The following is a 21585-nucleotide window of genomic DNA, read 5'->3' on the forward strand; positions in this document are numbered from 1 at the left end:
TGCCTGTTAGTTTATAAATTCAGTGGCTTATGTTTTAATGGTCACATATTTTATATGAAATTTCAAAATAACTCTCCAAAGTGCGTTCCAAGATGGCTGCTGAGTGGTGTTTAAAAGTATCGCTTTCGGTGGGATTCTTGGAAAATAGGTTACTGAAGTAGGGTTGCTGTGTCTATAACCGCCTAAAAACATAAAAAATACAATTTGAATTTTAAATTAATCCCACCTTTGAGAAAAATAATGTGTTTTAAAAAAATAAAAAAGTACCTAATTTCACATGCAGCTAAACAGCTGCTGCTCTTGAATGTAACTCGCCCTTCCCGAGCGTACAGGCCCCCTTGTTGCTAAGCAACCTTCGAAGAAGATTGACAGCAACTTTAGTTGATTCATTCGAAGAAAACTTTAAAGAAGGGTCAAGTTGTATTTGTTGCTGGTCAGCTGCGAGGTGTTTAATTCAGAAGAGCAGTATCACAGTTTAAGACAGTTCTCTGATGGCTGCCAGCCAGAAGCGTATTAATACAAGTAAGTTGATAGCCATTCATTTTTCCGCTTTCACTTTGTGCCATGACAACGACCTCCCCTAGCTCATTAATTTGTCATTAGCTCAGTTAATTAAACGTTAACTTAACGTTAGCTAAAAGAGCGGCATCCGGAGATGAGTGAAGGTATCAACTTGCAGTTAGCGCAACTTTGACCCAAAGTTCAACGACAGGAATTAAATCTATTATAACAGAAATATTTAGCTACCAATTATATTTTTTTGTTTTTTGGAGCTAAAGATCCAGGTTTAGATTAGACAATGAAGGTTAACTGATGTCTCTCCCGCTTTTACAGTGCGCTGAAAAGTTGCTTTAGAGTCAGCGATGTGTTCTTTTTAATACATTTTGGGGAAGTTGCAGCAATGCCGGACGTGGAACCCCTCAGATTCCCATCCAGGGAAGGACGACCAAGTCAACAAGGTGAGAAGAGAAGCGATGCACCTGCAAATAAATCCACTTTAACTCTACACATTCTCTGTTACAACAAGCAGTCTAAATTAATAACGTTGTGGATGTGTTTTTTTTTTTAGGCTAACACCTTGTTTAAATGTAGAGGCTTGTTATGTGTTAGGCAGTCTTCCAGGCAGTGCTTAAGCATCTGCACCACTCAGAGCTATTTAAATGCTGAGTAAATGTAATGATATTTAATGATGTTGAAGAAATGTCACTATCTAACATCATTGGCAAAAATGGCACTGCAAGTGAGGCTCACATGGGCCTCCTCTATGGCTATAATACACCCTGCCAGTATGATTTAGAGCTAATTCAGCCCACCACTGACATATTGCCTTAGCACCTTCCTACCCAACTTCAGAGTGTATTATTCATCTCAGCTGTTCAGCAGCAGATGGTCTTCTTTTTTAGTTTTTCCCTTTTTTCCCCCAGTCTCTTTACTTAGTCTGAGCTACTTCACTCAGAAGCTGTTCTGGAAGCATCATGATAAGATAACTGGTCTCAGTCACGTGGAAAAGGTTGCAGATGTCACTGTCTCAGTCTTTTTGTTGTTGAGACGAGTTTGCAAACCCCTCGAGGGCATACACTTTCTCCTGTGAAGCATAGGTAAGGTTGGTCAGTGTCCGTGTTACCTTACTTAATAGACGTCTTTGGATTTTCTTGCTGTTTTTGGCTTTTAATAACAAAAATGTATTTTATGCTTGACTAAATTAAACCCCAATTAAAAAAATATTTCCTCTGGTGGACGGCTAATACTGTCAGGGTTTGGCTTTGTTGTGCTTTGGATTCTTGTTTAGTATTTATTGAGATTTTGGTTCTTGTTTTGATTAGACCCTTGTTTTTGTAATATGTTTATTCGCTCTCTGTGTTCTGTTGTTTTTCCTCTCACTCCTCATTGTTATTATTATCATTATCATTATTTTTGATTACTATTGAAGGTTTGCCTTTTCACTGGGTCTTACATCATGCTTTTGGGTCTTCTCTACACCATACAACCTGACTGAAGCCAATTTTCTCTTTATACATAGGAAAAACCCTGGGGGCATTTGTTGTTGCATATGGGCTTCACCTGTTTATCACATCTAAAGGACTGGAACCACAATCCAGCTATGACTTTCAGCCTACATTGGTGCTTGTGTACCCCGAAGGTTAACAAGAAAAGGTCTGCTATAGCTCACCTGTTTGACTGGGTGACCCACGTGCTAAAAGCCTGCAGGGGCCTGGGTTTAAGTCTGCCCTGCACCACTCCCCCTTGCTCTCAACCTTACTTTCCTGTTTGAGCTTTACTAACATTAAAAAAAATTAAAGGATAAGAAGAAAAGATCTAACAGGTTCTCTCAGATCAAGGAGAGCTCAGAAGATGTCTTGGTCTGCTCAGACTTGACCTAAGTGATACAAACTAATGGATGAGACCAACCAGTGGAGATTTTAACTCCTCCCCCAAAAGTGGGACCCTGTGAGTTTTTGTCCATGGCATCACTGTACTCCCCTTTTCCCCCTCTTCTCTTTCCACTCTTTACTCACTGACTGGTCACAGCATCTTCCTAAGAATGGTTATCCTTGGAATCTCATCCCGTTAAAAGCGAGTTCTTACTCCCCCCTGTCACCAAGTGCTTGCTGATAGGGGATCATCTGATCACTCTAATTGGCTCTAAAGCCATTTTACACAACCGTTGCTATGAACTGGCGCTATATAAATAAAGTTGGACTGAATAACATGTGCTCATTGTTGCATAATTACAGAGTCAAAGAGCCTTGGGCAGTAAACCAGTTGTTGTGGTCATGAAAAATGTTTTGTGCTGAGAAAATGCTTTAGGTTTTAAAAGTAAAGAGAGCGTGCTTTCAAAAAAGGCTAACGAATACTTTTCACTTCAAAGTGCAGTAAATGGGATGACTGCCTTTAATACAACACACAGGTTGCACACAGTTGGCCTTTACTGAGATCAAGATTATTTAATACAAATACTCACAGACTCTGAAAGAATAGTGTATTCAATAGGCTTAAAAAAGAAAAGAAACTTTCACTTTTATTTAAGCAGATTTGTTTGAAATGTTTTTCAGATTAAAAATAAGTAAATAATTGTGAACTAAACTGGGACAGTCTGGAATTGGAAGTGAATTTGGACTTCTGTGGAGATGTAAAGGAAAAGTAAAGGGAAAAGGCTGTGCAGAAAACCAAAGCAGCAGACATCACAGTCACTGTTTTATTTCAGTTATATTGTTTTAAAAATGGGATGAACTGGTGCCACAGTTCTTTGAATTAAGGGCATCTTGTTGTCTATTGTCTCTTCATATAATCCTAGACTAACTTGATAATGTTAAAGTTTGGTATCTTACTGACTCTTTGGTCTTCTAATGCCTTCTGCTGATGCACTGAACTCAGCCAGGAGAAAATAAGATATAAATAAGAATATAAACATTTACAACTCAATGCACGGTATACCAAAAATGAATGAATTTTCCTAGAAAGTGTAACTCGTTTTTTTTCTGTGACTGCTAATTAATCACTGATTAAAACTAAGTCCCAGCGTCACAGAAACATTCGAGCCTACACTGTACTGTTGTAATAGACACCAGGATACATTTTTACATATAGTGTAGTCAAGTGAATTTACTGTATGTTTGGAATGAATTTGTAGTAACGCTGTATGTTAAGAGGCAGTGTGCAGGCTAATTTTTTAAAAACAGCATCACTTTAGTCTTTATTCATCTGAACTAGCTTATCAAAAGACTTTCTTTAATACTTGTGCAGGTTCGTAAACTGCACCGCTTTGTGACAGCCAGATGGCGTCCTTTCACCACCAAGATTTGCACCCTTTGGTTTGTGTTGAGACACTGAAAGGACTTCTCTGTTCTCTCACTGATGCTCCCAGTATTTTGCAGTCTGTAAAACCAGAATCAAAGTGCAAGTAAAGAAGCACACAACAGCTTTCACAGCCAAATAAATTTTATTAATTACTTTTCCAAAATTAATTCATTCATTTGAGCGAGTGTTTGCTTCAAATAAACAGAGTCTATTCATAAAGAAAAAGAGATAAACTGTGTTGTAGCTATTTAATATTTAATATATAGTGTATGGATTGTAGATGTGGTTGGCCTTTTACTGACCGTATGCTGTTTTATCTGTCTCAAGATCAAGTAGATCTTCAAGCTGTTTGCTCTGGTAGACGTCGCACCTGTGCTTTGCTCAACAGTCCTTCACCATGGGTCAACAGCATTATCTACCATATCCAAGAGATTAAGATGACAGTGGAAAACAGGTGTCAGCAGGTAAAATAATGGCATTGAGTGGTCCAACAGGTGGGAGATTGTAACACAAATATCCTGATAGGTGTTAAAAGAAACTGAAAGACGCATTTTCCCTTTTAATTTGTGGCAGTCTGGAAGATATCAATCACAAGCTAAATACAGCAAAACTTTAAGGTGAAGTATTTCATTATTTTTTAATATGAAATGAAATATGAAATGAAATGAAGTATGAAATGTGACATGAGGTTAACTTGTTTTGTCAGATTTCAATCCAGAGACTCAGATTCTGACTCTGTGATGTCTACAGATTTGTATGTTGAAGGCTTTGCAATTTGTGCAAGAGGTAAACGTGTAGATTAGATAGCTTTGGGAATCTGACTTTACAAATTTATTGTTGTATTGTTTGTGTAGTTGAAATATAAGTTTCCTATCCCATAGAAAGTTGTCCATTATCTCCACTACTGAAGAAAATAAATGATGTCCTCAGCGAGGTTGTGTATCTGATTGAGCGGCTGGAGGCTGATCGGCAGCATGCAGAGGAAGCCCTGCTTAAAGAGAAAAAAAGGAAGAGGTTTTTGGAGAGCAAAGTGGACAGTATTTCACTGTGGAGGCAAAAAGAGCATGCTTATGTTGTGCAGAAAGGTCAGTGACCATGAGGTGTCACATCCTCATCGAACTGCTTGCTGCTTCTTGTGATGTAGCCAATTTTTTTTTTCTTCTTAAACTCACTGAGTAAGCTTTTTAATTAATTTTTGACTATTACACTTTTAGAACATGAGGCTTGCATTAGAGATATCACTGAATTAAAGTGGCAGCTGAAAGTGGAAAGAGAGGAACTTGACCAAGCCCGAGAGAAACTGTCACACACCGAGGGGTTGAATCAGCGCCTACACAAGGACATCAGTTTTGCCAAAAAACAAGTTCCAATTGTGAAGGAAAAAATCGACCTCCAGAAAGACCTCGTAAATGAGATTGACGCTAAACAAGCGGAGGTAGGCTGTAATAGGATTTATTTGTAATTTCAAACAAACATCTGCACATTTTCAATATGCAATATTGGTAGAAGATTAAGATTCGTGGAGTTATTTCCCAAGAATTCTACAAACGTGTTGTTAACACAGCACAAATATGTGAAAGTACAAAATCCAAGCAAGATTAATGTGCTTTTATGTTACACTTCAGAATGAAAAATAACAACTGAGTTGCATTTTGGGTGATTTTATTGATCGTGTTTAGTCACTGGAACTTGGGTTTGCAACTGTAGTTTACAGGTGTGGAAGGGTAAAGTTTTTTTCATTCATTTTGACTACTACAGTATAAGAGCACTTGTCATATTCTGGGTGTTCATGTAAAATCTAAAAAGTTGCACCATGATTCTAGTTTTTGTAGCTCACTTTCAGTAGCCTGTGAGTTCTTCTGTATTTCTATTTGTGATTCACAAATAGGGAAACGCTCTGGGTTGCATGCTTGTTGATGTATTTATCCACTTTCTATATAAAATGAAATTTTAATTTGTTAGTGATATTCATGATCCTCAAAGAGTGAATCGTGTTCATTTACAGTGGGGCAAAAAAGTATTTAGTCAGCCACTGATTGTGCAAGTTCCCCCACTTAAAATGATGACAGAGGTCAGTAATTTGCACCAGAGGTACACTTCAACTGTGAGAGACAGAATGTGAAAAAAAAAATCCATGAATTCACATGGTAGGATTTGTAAAGAATTTATTCGTAAATCAGGGTGGAAAATAAGTATTTGGTCAATAACAAAAATACAACTCAATACTTTGTAACATAACCTTTGTTGGCAATAACAGAGGTCAAACGTTTACTATAGGTCTTTACCAGGTTTGCACACACAGTAGCTGGTATTTTGGCCCATTCCTCCATGCAGATCTTCTCGAGAGCAGTGATGTTTTGGGGCTGTCGCCGAGCAACACGGACTTTCAACTCCCGCCACAGATTTTCTATGGGGTTGAGGTCTGGAGACTGGCTAGGCCACTCCAGGACTTTCAAATGCTTCTTACGGAGCCACTCCTTTGTTGCCCGGGCGGTGTGTTTTGAATCATTGTCATGTTGGAAGACCCAGCCTCGTTTCATCTTCAAAGTTCTCACTGATGGAAGGAGGTTTTGGCTCGAAATCTCACGATACATGGCCCCATTCATTCTGTCCTTAACACGGATCAGTCGTCCTGTCCCCTTGGCAGAAAAACAGCCCCATAGCATGATGTTTCCACCCCCATGCTTCACAGTAGGTATGGTGTTCTTGGGATGCAACTCAGTATTCTTCTTCCTCCAAACACGACGAGTTGAGTTTATACCAAAAAGTTCTACTTTGGTTTCATCTGACCACATGACATTCTCCCAATCCTCTGCTGTATCATCCATGTGCTCTCTGGCAAACTTCAGACGGGCCTGGACATGCACTGGCTTCAGCAGCGGAACACGTCTGGCACTGCGGGATTTGATTCCCTGCCGTTGTAGTGTGTTACTGATGGTGACCTTTGTTACTTTGGTCCCAGCTCTCTGCAGGTCATTCACCAGGTCCCCCCGTGTGGTTCTGGGATCTTTGCTCACCGTTCTCATGATCATTTTGACCCCACGGGATGAGATCTTGCGTGGAGCCCCAGATCGAGGGAGATTATCAGTGGTCTTGTATGTCTTCCATTTTCTGATGATTGCTCCCACAGTTGATTTTTTCACACCAAGCTGCTTGCGTATTGTAGATTCACTCTTCCCAGTCTGGTGCAGGTCTACAATACTTTTCCTGGTGTCCTTCGAAAGCTCTTTGGTCTTGGCCATGGCGGAGTTTGGAGTCTGACTGTTTGAGGCTGTGGACAGGTGTCTTTTATACAGATGATGAGTTCAAACAGGTGCCATTCATACAGGTAACGAGTGGGGGACAGAAAAGCTTCTTACAGAAGACGTTACAGGTCTGTGAGAGCCAGAGATTTTCCTTGTTTGAGGTGACCAAATACTTATTTTCCACCCTGATTTACGAATAAATTCTTTACAAATCCTACCATGTGAATTCATGGATTTTTTTTTCACATTCTGTCTCTCACAGTTGAAGTGTACCTCTGGTGCAAATTACTGACCTCTGTCATCATTTTAAGTGGGGGAACTTGCACAATCGGTGGCTGACTAAATACTTTTTTGCCCCACTGTACATTTTCCACTTGCCACTTTCTATAGTTTATGATTGAATTAAACAGTGCGACCAAATTCAACCTAATCTGTGCTTAAAGCCTAGTGCTTATGTGCAGATGTGCTTTTACTTTGTGCAGAAAGGAAATGATTGGATGACAAAAAGTTTCAATATGTAAACGCCCTTCTAAGCGTGCAGTCAGGCTTTTAGCAGTGGATCCTGTTGGTAAAAGACTCACAGTATGATTTCATAACAGTTTCATGTTTTCTTTTATTGTATATAAATGTGTGAAATTCGTCATGAAACATATTTCTGAAAAATACTAATCCCATGACTCACGCTCTTCTTTAGGCTAATGACGTTCGCTCAAAAATACAGCATGATCTCCTGTTAGCCCAGAATAGGTTTAAAAACATGGAGCTGGCTGCTAAAAAAGAGAAGATATCAGCAGACCAAGAGCTACTGGCACTGAAGAATACTCTGGCAAAAAAACTGTGAGTATCCACTGAAACACACTAGAAACACATTAGAATAGATCTTCAATTAAGTCTTCATTTCAAAGTCACTTTTATTCTTGTAGTTTTAACCTTTTTCATAGAATGTAATTATCTTTCTATGATTTTATTATTATTTTTTTAATGTTTATTATGGGCGTCTGTCTGAGAAGTTGAGAATACTTTATGGGATACCCCAGGGTTCTGTTTGGTCCTAAATGTTTTCTCCCAGGGCTATTTGCTGATGATACCAAACTTTCCAGCTAAATATTTAAATGACTATAAATAATATATAAATATTTAAAAAATATCTTCGATTTGAGGCTAAAAGATCTTCATCTTTGTTTTGTACATACATAAATTCTTTTCATGGGAAAATAATATTGATGTCCTGATACACTAAAATAATTATATAATACTTATACACATATATAGAATCATATATAACTGATTTCTTTGAATGAGGGCATATTCCTAGACAAAATAGTGTTTTATTTTTTTTCCAGGGAAAGTTTAAATCAGTTGAAGATGATGGATGATGGTCTACATGATGAAATAAAGGATGCTGAAAAGACCATTGCTCTTGCAGAAGAGAAGTGTGCACTTATAACTCAGTGTATCCCTGAGATGATGGAGCTAGAGAAAACTGAAACCGACACAGTAAGTCACACAGTCCATATTTATACTAATTATTAGCACTTAGGAGTAATGATATTAATGTTTTTCCCCCTGTTCTTTGTTGAACCTTTTTTATAGATTGCACAGTTAAATGTTCAAATTGAGGGTGAAATACATACGAATAAGAAGTTACAAGAAAAACTAATTTCCCTGCAAGAAGATATTGCGAAAACTGTAAGTAGAACCACAAAAATGTTACAAAGTCACGAATACTCTGCAGATCTCCTCATCATTTAAGAGGCCCTATTGCTACCTATGTTTGTCACAATGGCTCACTTGGTAAGACTGTATGCAGTGTTAGCCACAGAATTATCTGCGTTGTCCCCAAACCCTAGCATAAAAAATGAATCTAAAAACTGAAATCAGTGAAAGTGGAAGAAAATGGACAGTGCAAAGTTTATAGTCTAAGAAGTTTGAAATCGGTTAAAATTCTGAGTTCCCCAAGCTTTTGAGGCTCTACCAGTAAGGAAGGTGCATGATTTTCCTTTTTACAGTATAAGCTAATATCACCAAACCTAAAAAAAGCCACCAGCTCCTTTATAGCCATTCCTATAGAAGTTATGTGCATGTTTTTCCATAAATGTAATTATCCTTCAGAGTCAATGAGCAATGACTGTTACAGAGTGATACGTCTTATATATTCCCAGTAGAAAAGCAGGAAAAGCAGTTTCCTTTAACACATTCAGACAAACTCTTCCAGAATCTTTGTCGCTTTGTACTCTGCCATTAAAAATGAGTAGTGTGCTCCTTTTTTTCTCTGCAATTGAAACAAATATCAAGAACATTTCACTTAAAACCATGAGTATAAAATAAGTTTGCGTTAACACTGGTCCATGAAGTTCGTCTTTCCATGTTATCCACAGAAACTGAATGGGGAAGCAGAAGTCTCCCGCATAGAAGAACAACTTGAATCAAAACGCAAAACTTTTGCAGCTCTCCGTAAAGAAAACATGCAGTATGAACAGAGTGTGGAAAACTACAAGACAAAAATTTTGGAGAGGTACCATGGAAAAGCCAGAACATGCATCACCTTTTCATAAATATCATTACTGTGTACAGTAGTCCTTGTGTGTGTATGACGTTACTTCACTGGGTGATTTTTGTTAGCGAGAAAGCAGTGAAGCAGATGTGTGAGGAGAGGAAACAGATGCTCCAGAAAATCAGTGACAATGACGAGAAGTGGGAAAGGGCCGAGGAAGAAGTGACCCAAGTTGTATCCCGGCACAGTGTCATTCAGGCTGAGCTCGAAGAACAAGAGCAGCTAACCTTCGCAGAGAAAGAGAGGGCCAGGGTCAGTGGCAACATATGTATAATGCTCATGGGTTACAGTGTAAAATGTGAGACCACATCCTCTTTGTATGCTCTTTCTGTGCTCTACAGACAGAGATTGAAAACCTGAGGAAAGACCTGACAGGTCAGAGGACTACCCTGGAACAACTTAAGGTATATTTATGAGGTGTTTCAGAAGTAAAGTTTAGTCAGTTTGATCGACTTTGTGCATTCCCATTTCCTGGTGTTGTTTACACCTGTTGAGGTCAGTGTGATGACATTCTGGCTTTCATGTTTCTATTCCATCAGACTCAGTGTGCAGATCTCGATGAGCAACTTAAACAACAGCAAAGGAAATCAATGCTGACGAATCAGCAACTTCAGAAAGAATTTGAAGATGCATCCTCAGTGACAAAAGCCCTGGAGACAAAAATGGAGGTAGCAGAATAACTTTATAATAGTTGAGGAACATTTCAAAAGTTTAAGCAGGTACATTTGTAACTATTCTTTTTTTAAAATAGGAAATTAAAAAAATGATAGACAATTTGGAAAGGATTTCATGTGAACACAGGAAGACATTAATCAACCTTAAGAATGAGAAAGACCTCCAATGCGATCATCTGAAAGCTGCTCAGGTAAGAAGGACAAAGGTGCATGATGCAGGTTGCTAAGTCAGGTTTACTCTGTAAAGCTCATTGAGGCCAAAGCTAGTCATGGCTATGTATCAAAACAATCTCTTTCTTTCAACAAAATAGGGTTTAGACTTTTGTAAATTCATGCACCTCTTTGTTTACAGGATTTACACAGCGCTGCTATACAGAAATATGATGACACTGTGGGAAGGATCAGTAACCTTATGAATAAAAGTGAGGAATACCGGGATGCTTCAGATAAAATGGAAAAAATAGCTGAAAACATCCCAGAAGTCATAGCAGAACTTCAGTAAGTTGTGCTAGGTGTAATAGCTTAGAGTGAGGAAAGGAAGAAAAAAGGCTAATATACAACCTCCTTAGTACTTTGACTTAAATGCTCAAAAATTGTGCCACCTTTAAAAAAAAACAACATAATTATTGCAATTATTTAGCTTTATGTGATTTGATGTGTTTGATTTCTCCTTCCAGGAGTGTTTTTGATGTGCTGGAGTTCAGAAACAAATCAGCTGCTCTCATTATGAGCACCTTGCAGTTTGATATTAATAACTGCCAACAACGAACACAGCGATCCATGCAGACACACACCGCTCATGTTACAGCAAGAAAAAAGCAAATGGAAGACACCAAGGTAAAAAAAAAAAGAAAAAAGAAAAATGTTTTTCTCAATAACTCTCTGTTAATACATGACTTTTGTGTCAAATACTGTGAAATCAGAGACAAGCTGTAGAAAACATCTCATTGCTTATTTGTTTATGGATTAGTGTCAGCACATTGCTTGTCACAATACTTCCCTTAAGATACAGAGAAAAGAGCTGTGTGCAATTAAAATTACAAGCCACGGTCAATCTCGTTTAAGTGCTTTTTCCGCAAATGACAACTCACTGTTGTTATAGTCTTTTGTCTGGACGAATTTGATGATGCATGTCGTGGTGAGATGCGGTGTTCTTTTTTTGTTACCTGTAGGCCAACATTTTCAAGAGCAGTTTGAATGTAAGCCCGCAGTTCACTACATCAAATAAGCATATAATCTGGACCTTGCTATATTTATGTCTGAAAATAAAATGTGACTCTGCTGTGCACAAAATGGCAAGCATTTGAACACTCCTTTGTAAGAGAAACCCCTATTTATTGTAAGGTTTTCATCTGCAGGATTATCAGCCCCAGCCAGAGCCTCTTTGCTGATGGGGGTTTCACATGGCTTATCTAATGTGAAATCGCCATGTGGTATATAGTTTCATTAAACGGTGATCAAGAATGCATTAGTTCAAAACAAGAAAAGGCAATGGAGCTTAAGCCGCCATGCATCCAAGTGCAGCAACTTTAAAGAAGTTGTTGGCGTGAGACAATTTAAGAATTAGAAGTCTTCCTCATAGACACAACTCCCATTAGCCAGATAAAAGTTAGTCATGCAAAAAAGGGTTTAGTCTTTTTCACTTGACAAAATAAGATGATATAACAACAATACTTCTCACTAAATAAAAAGATCAGAGACAAGACTGAGGTTCTAAGGAAATTGGTCACTAATCATTGGGACCAATATGAAACATGCATAATGTGTACAGTGGCAAAACATCACGGGGCGCGTGTGCATTCAGAAATCACAGTGCATGAAGCAGAATGATAGAAACCTTTATAAATGAGATTTTATTTAAAAATATGTGACCCCATCCCCCCCTGTTCTTCAGAAACCGATGCAGGTTAGTATAACTAAAAGCTGCTGGAAGCATATGTGGTTGTTTTTCAGTATGTGGTTGTTGCACACGCAGGGTACATCAAGCTGAAATAGGTTAACTGGTTAGAAATCTGTGGTGATCTCTATTCAAAGCACACTGCACACACGGAAGGCACCTATTTTTTTGATTTGATCAGGGCTTGTCGTCTGTCGAGGACAAAGTAAACAATGCAAACTGCCGACGCTATCAGTTTCTTATGGGCAATGAAGTGTAATTTGTTCCATTTACACTTCACAACAGCATCAGATGGGCTTTGTCAGTGCTGCATGGAGTAATTAAACCTGAAATCAATAGCAGGCATTTGTCATGTTTACAGCCCCTCTTTCTGCTGGGTTAAACTCATCACTTTAGTGCTGTTCTGTTTTACTGCAGAGACACACTTCATTATGTCTGCAGGTAGAGTTGAGATATTCACACCCTTATCCAGTACTCAGGAAACATTGTTCAAATGAAAAAGGGACATGCAGAGAGACGCATCCTCACTGTGATTTATTTGCTTGATTTCCCAGAAAAGCGTACGGCGCTGTATGGCCACTGTTTATGTCGCCTTATTTAACAACACAATTACAAACTGCCTATCGTACTATATACACACACACACGAAGCAGGTCAGTGGTGCAGCTTCTAAATGGTCAGCAGGGGCTTACTGTACAGCACTCAAAGTGCTCTATATTATATCTTGCTTCACTATATTTATATATAATCTTTTTTTCTGTAGATCTGTGAGAGTCTCTTAAACAAGAATCAGTGTAATTATTCAGTATCTATTTTGTATATGTAATGATGCTGCCAGTTCTCCTACAAGCAATCTGATGAACTAGCCCTACCGATACTTTGCATTTTTGTAAATTACTGTCAACAGTTGGAGGTGAAACACCATATTGGTGTCGGTGTTGATACCACCCTTATGAGTCAGTATAAGTATCACCCACTATGTAACTGCTAAAGTTTTATTGGTTAGTTTCACTATAATCTGTGGTTAAGTTGTTACATCAAAATAATTCCTGACTCCCACTGGAGTAAGGTATGCAGACTTAAGAAAACAAACAAACAAAGAAACTAGTATTGGGCAAGTATCCAATACTGACACACTTAATCTGAATCAATGTTTTAGATGGCAAAATGTTGACGATGTAGTGCAGGTATGTCACAGTAGTTATAATACTGGTCTGCAGTATACTGTATGCTAATTTTGGGTGATTTTACATAGTTACTGTAAACACTTAATATTTGATCCTAAACTTATTTGCTCATGCTCTTTCAGGAAGCACTTAAAATTGCGCTAAAGGAAAACAAACAGCTGGCAAGCCGGTATGAAGACCTTAGGAAGATTCTCATGGAGGCCAAACAGGAGTCTGTGTCTGCACTGAGTGAGAAAAACAGCGCACATAAATCTTTTCATTACTCCACACAGGTACATTTTATATAACCTTGCTATCTGTTCCCCTCCTTCTTCTGTTATTGTTGTTTCATGACCTAAGACCTTTGCCTTATGTTCCTTCATGTTTTATTTGGTGGTATTCTACTTTGCACCAGACACCACTTCTTTGCATATAGGCAGTCATTTTAAGGTTTTAGTTTGGCAACCAGTAAGGAGGTTACTGCAGCAGTCTAATAATGAGATAACTCGAGTGGAGGAGGATGATGGATGTGACATAATGTAATGATAGTTTTTCCAGCAAGGGGAGTAAAGCAAGAGGTTGATGGTACATGTAAATACTATAACTTCAACATTTCCCTGATTATAGTTTTGTAAGGTGGCCAGAGGTGAAAAATCTTATCATCGTCGTGTTACAAATTTGCCCTGCTCACCGCAGTAATTGGTGAAGGATCAGCAGCAAACACGGGTCAGGATCAGACAGTGCTAAAATAGCACTGGAGGTCTGACTAGTTGAGGGAGACAACTCAGCAGCATTTTACTGTTTAATCTTTATAGATTTTGACACTATTTAACTAGAATAGAATTACACATGACAAGCATAACACCAGGGAGAAGCCACACTGTTCCTGCAATGAAAAATACATATTATTTGTTCCAAAAATGACTAATACCTTTACTTGAGCAATTCCTCATCTAACTGCATGAATGTTATCAAGTGAAAAATGCATGCAAAAATAAAATCCTGTGGACAGGATTTTCCACGCTCATGATCAAAGCCTGATTTTCTTTTACTCCGGATTCAGCCTTCACCATTTTTGTTTGTTTCAACTCCACACTTGTACAACAGCAGCCTCTCGGCTAGTGTTTTATGGCTAAATTTAGTTGTTTTTCTTTGTTATTATTTTGGTATAACAAGCTCATAATCAGCAATGTTTCTGAAATGTAGATGTCGGCCTAACACATTTAATCATTTAATCTGATTTATACAGACACATTCAAATGCATTTCCTTCCTGTTTTAAATTTCCAATTATCTGTATAATGCTTGCATATTGTGTCCCAGTTAGTACATATGTTACACAATGTGAGTGCTCTTAATTGATTCGTTTATAACTGGAGGCAACAAGGTAAATGCATTTAACATTGTCAGGATCATTTGAGAGATCAGTACATTAGTGCAAGTGAGTGAGATGCCAGTCATTTGTGTTTTTCAGAGTCCATAATCTCTTTTATTAAATTTAACTGAGGGGCACAATGAAACTCATCTCTAAGGTATCACTGAAATATAGTTAGGTATGGAAACTGTGGGCAGTGACACGGTTTTCATCATTTTCAAACCCTAACCCTAAGCATAAATACTACTTTAACTGTCATGGAGGAATTTATATACAAAGTTTCACCTTTCAGTACTTTTAAAGTAATTGAATAGATGTGCAATATTCTTTGGTTATTTCTTCACAAATTAAGCAGATAAAGGTTTTGGGTAGCCTGTGAAGCAACAATATGTAGTCAAAGGTCTCTTTGTCTCTGAGTACAAGTAAAACAGCCCACTCTTAGGTTGCAAAATAAATTGATCACAGTGTTACTGAGAACACTGAGATTGGCCAGATAAACTGGTTTGGTAAATTCTGAGGAAAAGAAAATACCGTTTAGGAAAAAACGAACGAAGAAAAACAACAGAAGAACATTCATCAGGAGGTAGTTATATAGTTTTCCAAGTCTACCATAAAGAGAAGGGCAAGGGCAAATAAAGACTGTTCACCACAAGGTGAAAGCTATTAATCAGCCTCAAGAATACAAAAGGCTATATTATACTTAGCCAAAATAAATAAATAAAAGCCAGAGCAGTTCTGCAGCAACATTCACTGGACAGATGAAACCAAGATTAACCTGTACCAGAATATTGTAATGGAACGCTTGGGATAGTTTGTGATCCAGTCATAAAATATCACCTGTAAAAACACACTGGAGGCAGTGTGACATATGTGCATGCACGATTTCCAGTAGCACTGGGTCACCAGTGTTTGCTGATGACGTCACTGAAACTAAAAGTATCTGGATTCATTCTAAAGTGGACAGAGCTAAATCCCCCTCAGATTTAGCCAAGTACTGCAGAGCTGGCTTTACAGTGCTTCACAGTAGAGACAGACAGTGATCCAAAGTATACTAAGAAAGCAGCCCAGCAGCTTCTGAAGGTAACTCACTTGACCTCTACTTTGTGGAGCTGCATGTTACTCCCTGAAAACAAAGTAAAAATTTGAAGCCTGGCAAAAAAAAAAAAAAAAGAAAGAAAAGAAAAAAGTCAGAGTTCAGGCAGTTAATTCATACCAAAGGAGATAAATGTTATTAACAATTATTGAAACCAAAATGTATTTATGTTGATTTGTTAAATTGCAATTAGCCCTTAAAATATGGGACTATATATATATATATATATATATATATAAAAGGACATTTCTCAGCCTTTAAGGTAGAACTTGAACCTTGAAGTAAAGCTTAGAGTCTGTGTTTTATTGAGTCATTTTTAGTCTACTGCGGTGGTGTATTTGGGCAAAATAGTGAAAATTGTGCCACTATCCAAACATTTTGGGATCTAGCAGTATAATGCTGACAGCAGGCATCACTTGAAGTAGTTCAAGTGGCAAACCTAAAACAATCTTCACTTGGTGTTCAGGACAGCTGCTACATAGCAGAACATGTCTTAATATGCTGAGATATGCGGACAAATATAAAAGATTACCGCTAATATGAAGTTATTCCCCACGACATTGTCCATCCAAAGCCATACATGTAAAAACAGCTAAAACAAAGAAAGTTAAAGTGCAAAATATTGTAATTTTTCACTTTCCCCCCTCCGCAGTCACATGGTAAAATGCAGGTTTATAATCATTATTAAGCTCATAAGCTACTTTTTACTATATTTCATTGGACAAAGCACTTAGTGTTAATCTTATTTCTGTATATAGAGTGAATTGGTAACAACTACCTGCCTTTAATAGTAGTCAGCAGTGGAATATAAGTTACTATTCCATTTTATTTTACTTATATATATATATATATATATACACCTAATAATTTATAGTCGTTTAATACTACAGGGCCATTACCTAGATGAGCACTTTGTCCTAAGAGTTAGACCTGGCCTTTGTTTGTAATGAATTATGGATTGAATTTGTTTTCCTTAACTAAATGATCACCGTTCTTTTAGCGTAATGTTGATTCTTTCTTTTTTTATTATTGAATTAATAATATAACAATAATAAAAGAGTCTGTATTCATTAAATTTATTGCCATTGTCAATCAAGACAGGTTAAAGCCTAAATTGGAGAAATTATTAGGCATATAAACGTGTAACTTTCTGAGCTAAATAATCATATTGCTTTAACACCAGTACAGATGCAAAAATATTCTAGATTTTAACTATTACAGTCAGTCTCACAACACAAAATAAAGCACATATGTGGTATGAAAAGTGAATTATATTTATTAACTGACTAATGAAGACTCATTTAATTAATCTAATATTAGAGTTGGTAGTTTTTCTTTTAAAGACAGAAATTTCGTCATGTCAAATGTATTTACATCAGAATGCTCATGAAAAAGTGTAAAGACATTCAAGTATTCCTAATTTGCAGTTGTATATTAAAAGATACATGATTAATTAACATCTTATAGCATGTCCCAGCATCTCTGTTATCAATATCCTTTTGAATCTACTGTACAAGTAAGCACAGCGTTGTTTATGTAGAGGCTTTCAGCTCCTGGGTTTTAACAGGGTACACCATAAAGAGCATTCTTGTTATTGTCTTTTCTTCAGGAGCTGATGACTGAGCTAATTCGCTTTAGTTTTCAATGCACTGGGGAACACATTGCCAAGCAATGATAAGCTTTGTAGGAAGAGTAGAGAGATGGAGGGGGAAGAAAAGCAATGGCATCTATCAGAATTTAAACCTCTTTGCTTGAAACTGTGTTCAAATAATAAAGCAAGCAGCATGTCTTTCCAAGAGACTAGGAATAATTTCTGGTTTCAGTGGGGGGTTCATGACTCTGTGTGTATGTGTAAAATATGTCTTGAGGGGATTGGTATAAAGTTAAACTGGGTGAAGTAGAAATATTTTACTCATCAGCTTTGCAGTCACAGAGTTTGCCTCGGCTAGAACAAAACTGCTGAAGCATTTAGAGAAAATTAACCCCCCATCCTGGCAGCCAGATGTGACTGGATTCTGATGAGTGCACACGAGTGGGCAGAGAAACCAAGAGACTGTGAAATTCCTGTCAGGCCCGTGTACTGCAGAATGGGCTATTGACTGCTTTCTCTATTCCCCTCCATCATTCTTCTTGAACACTGCCATTAATTTCCTCTCCTGCCTTACCAATTCCTTTTCTCTGCCTTCTCTCCCCCTAGCTCTCTTTGTTGCAGAAGAGGATGCACAAAGCTTTGGTGAAATACTTCAAACAACGCAGCCTCTACAGCCAGGCTGAACTGGACCAGTGCCAGGCTCTTTCTCAAGAGACCGACTGGAAAATAAAAACAGCCCAGGTATTTGTACATATACATGTAAAACAGGCTGGAAAACTGCACCGACTGTCACCATTCATTTAAATGGCAAATCCTTTTATTCAACTTTCATCCCGGTCTAGGTATTCTACCGGATGGCAGCATATTCTTTTGCATACTACAGTAACTCCATGTTATGCTTGGCATTGTTTGAGCCTCATCCGGCTAGTCAGTTGCCTTGTGTCTTCTTTGACAAGCAAGAGCAGCCAGGCAAACATCCACCAAGGCTTTGTGCGTCACTGCTATGGCGGAGTTTAAGACACCACTCTTACAATGCAGTCTGTACATTTACTTATCAGATCACAGACTGATGTGATGGATGATGTGCGTGTGCTACGGTGCCTTCTGGGTGACCCTGTGTCTAAGGCTAGCTCTGCCTCTCTTTTTTGTCTGTATACATGTGTTGTCACATTGCATTAAGATTCGAGCCCGTTTTTGTTTTTTCTTTCTTTTTCTTTTTTTACACTTTGCATCTAATTCAGAGTTCATTACAACACATGGAAGATGTCCATGCCTTACAGCTTTTTTGTGAATAGTATAACCTTCTGTCTGTCTCGCCGAAGAGTTGGAGCATATTCTGCAAGGTTGAAAAGTAAGGATCTTCAATTAGAGGATAATCGGTGTCTAATCTGTGCTGTGATGTGCGATGAGGTCAAAGCGGACAGAGGGACAGTGATGAATCTTTATGAAATGTCCTGTCCAGTATTACTGCAGAGCCAGGTGGCATGCAACCATAGTATGAACTACTTCCACTTTTTCACTTCCTTTTTACTTAGGCAGTAGGATATCCTAAATCCCTCGACAGCCATATTTGGCAATTGCAAGCTGTTGTTTTTGTGTAAAATTCTTATTTTGTTTTTGTCACTTAATTTGATCCAACAACAAATTTAGCAGATACGCTGCAGGCAAAATACGCTCTGATTTTGATTGGAGGCTTTCCAGGAGGATACCTAGTAAAGTGCTATCAGGTGGTTTCCTTCTCAGTTTCTCCTCCTCTGACTGCTTGGCATATATTTTTTTTCTTCTTTTCGATGGGTTCTGGTCCAGACATTACTGGAAGCAGCCATGTCTCAGCGGCCCAGCCTCAAAAGGCCCCAGCAGATCACAGCTCAAGGCAGGGAGGAATGGGGCACAGGGGGAGGAGCTATCAGAGAGCTGCAGAGTGTGAAGGACAAAAGAGCTGGTGTATTCAAGCGCACCACACCGTCACCCGTCACAGCTCAGCACAGGGTCCATCAGAGCAGGCAGCACTCACTTTAAACAGGCTCCTGATGAAGAGTCCAGATCAGGCTCTATCCTCCAAAAAGTACACATGGAACAAAAAAACAAAATAAAGCCCTTTTGAGCTCAACTTTAAATGCCTTATGAGATTACGAGCAGGCATAATCACTTCACCTATCCAAATATTAAAACCTTCACAATTCCTATAACACAATTAGTATTTCTGACAGGGTCAAAGTTTATCAATATCAACTGGCAGTTTAATAGAAATAAAGGAATCAATAAAACTGACATTGGTTGTAACTGCAGTGAAACCAGGCTGAATCCTGATGAGGCCTGTGCTAATCCATCATGTCCACTTAACCCCACGAGCAGAACATAAGAGAGGTCAGGTTAACGCTTTCACAGTTATAGTGCTGGAATAAGAAGCCAAATGGCAGTTTGTTCAAAAGTAGCTTGAGGGAAGGGAGGCCAAGGAACCCTAGGGTGGGTGTGTAGGAGTGGGTGGGGGAGGGGGGTGTTGTAGGAGTAGGGAGGGTGGGGTGGCGGGCTGTCATCCTGTTACACTCCTGCCAGAACTGGCAGTTCAGCTTTGTGTTCTGCGAGTTTACACTGGGGATGGCATAATTGACAATGGCTAACAGCGGAGAGCAGTGCAGAGCCTTGTTGAATGGCCAGTAATGATTGGAGCAGACGCCCACTGCCCCAGTCCCAGGGGACAGTAATCCAAGATCCTGTTTCTGATATAATTGTTAGTCAGAGAATTTCTGCATGGCTAGGCTGGTTCAGATTCCCAAGCTGGTTGACAGTGCCAGGCAGTTTAATAGAAAAACTGGATGCTGAGGTTTTTAAAACAGAAGAGCACTGAACCTGGACGCGGTTCACCAGGAGCCTCTTGTTCTCCTTCCTGACGAAAAATAAGAACAAGACGGTAACTTTACTCTCGCAGCTGCAGACACGTCAACTGTGTGCGCAGGAGACACATGAAACGAAGATGCTTTATTGGTGCCTTTCTACAAAAGCAGCATTTTCCTAATTAGCCTGTTTTCATTTATTCTGTTTGTGCCTTATTTCAACAGGAGGAGATGTCAGAGGAAAGCGAACTTATCTCAGCCTTCCTACAATCCTTGACAGATGACTCTACTACTGCTGATGATGCTACGGGGTGAACAAACAAGCCAATCCAGATGCCGCTGGATCCAATGAGTAGATGCCTTCAGTTCAAATAGCAGTGTAATTGGACATTCACCTGTACCAGACAACTTACTTACCCTAGCACGCTTCACTATTCCCCCCTCTTTACTTGCAGCAAATCCATAACAATGAAACAGGTGACTTTCATGCTGCTGTCAGGACTGATCTAATTTTAGCTGGGTGAATGATTGCAATTGGCTTTGCCTCATCAGATAATTAATCTATGTCACCATTAATTGGAAAAGAGAATAATTACAGGCAGTGTTGACAGAAATTCTACGCTTCTCCAGATCCCAAGATCTAATTACAACTAGTGAAACCCCATGACCTTAACTAGCACTTAGTACACCTTGGCCACCTTGACCATGCCCATGCGAAGCCCGTCGTCTCTCCAAAGAATCTATTTTTTGTTATTGCAGCCCACACTCTTCTGCTCTCTTCACTCACTGAAAGCTGTCTCCCTCAATCACTTTTCAATATTCAATCTTAATTTTGTGGAAGTTTAGCATTTTCAATGAGCTGGAGATGAATGATTAATGAATAAATTTAAATGCTTCATTTTGTCCATGGATCATTAGTTAAGTCCTTTGTGGGAAGGACCTGAGAAAGGAGTGAAAATTATTGAGACATTAGCCTGGAGCAATCCAGGGGTAAATAGTGTGCACAAAAGGATGTTGTGTGTGCACTATCCACTGGCTTTCTAAAGAACCCTGGGGAAACACTGTTTTCAATTTGGAATCTTAACTGAATCACATTTAGTACTTGTAGAAAATTGATTTTTCTTTCATCATGTTTAAACAATGTCATACTAGTGGTAAACAACACAAAGTCTGCTCTGTATAAATGCTAAAGTGCGAAATCCCTAGATATTTATCATTTCCACAAGAATGAAAAGAAGTTAAAAAACAAACAATGTTTATATATTAATCTAAATTGTACAAATTATGCTTATGCTCATTAGAATTTTAGTAGCGTCAAGGTTAATGCTGTTAGACTACTCCTTGGAAAATATGTTACCC

The 21585-nt window shown here is 38.5% G+C and overlaps 1 protein-coding gene across 1 annotated transcript; it reads left to right on the forward strand.

Annotated features, from left to right (window-relative positions):
* Window positions 1-354: 354 nt before the first annotated feature.
* On the forward strand, window positions 355-21124 carry ccdc178 (coiled-coil domain containing 178). The gene is given in 21 exon segments (XM_085440474.1): window positions 355-522; window positions 835-959; window positions 4126-4262; window positions 4372-4415; window positions 4505-4584; window positions 4680-4883; window positions 5013-5233; window positions 7738-7880; window positions 8387-8540; window positions 8637-8732; window positions 9422-9558; window positions 9666-9849; window positions 9939-10001; window positions 10137-10265; window positions 10349-10462; window positions 10624-10769; window positions 10949-11108; window positions 13478-13627; window positions 17999-18133; window positions 20452-20532; window positions 20535-21124. Coding segments are annotated over 20 exon segments (2484 nt in total). The 5' UTR covers window positions 355-522; window positions 835-901; the 3' UTR covers window positions 20583-21124.
* The last annotated feature ends 461 nt before the right edge of the window (window positions 21125-21585 follow it).

Source organism: Copadichromis virginalis, linkage group LG18 (genome assembly GCF_057382275.1).
Source record: "Copadichromis virginalis isolate Kocher_CV1m ecotype Utaka linkage group LG18, C_Virginalis_male_GT1.1, whole genome shotgun sequence".
NCBI lineage: Eukaryota > Metazoa > Chordata > Actinopteri > Cichliformes > Cichlidae > Copadichromis > Copadichromis virginalis.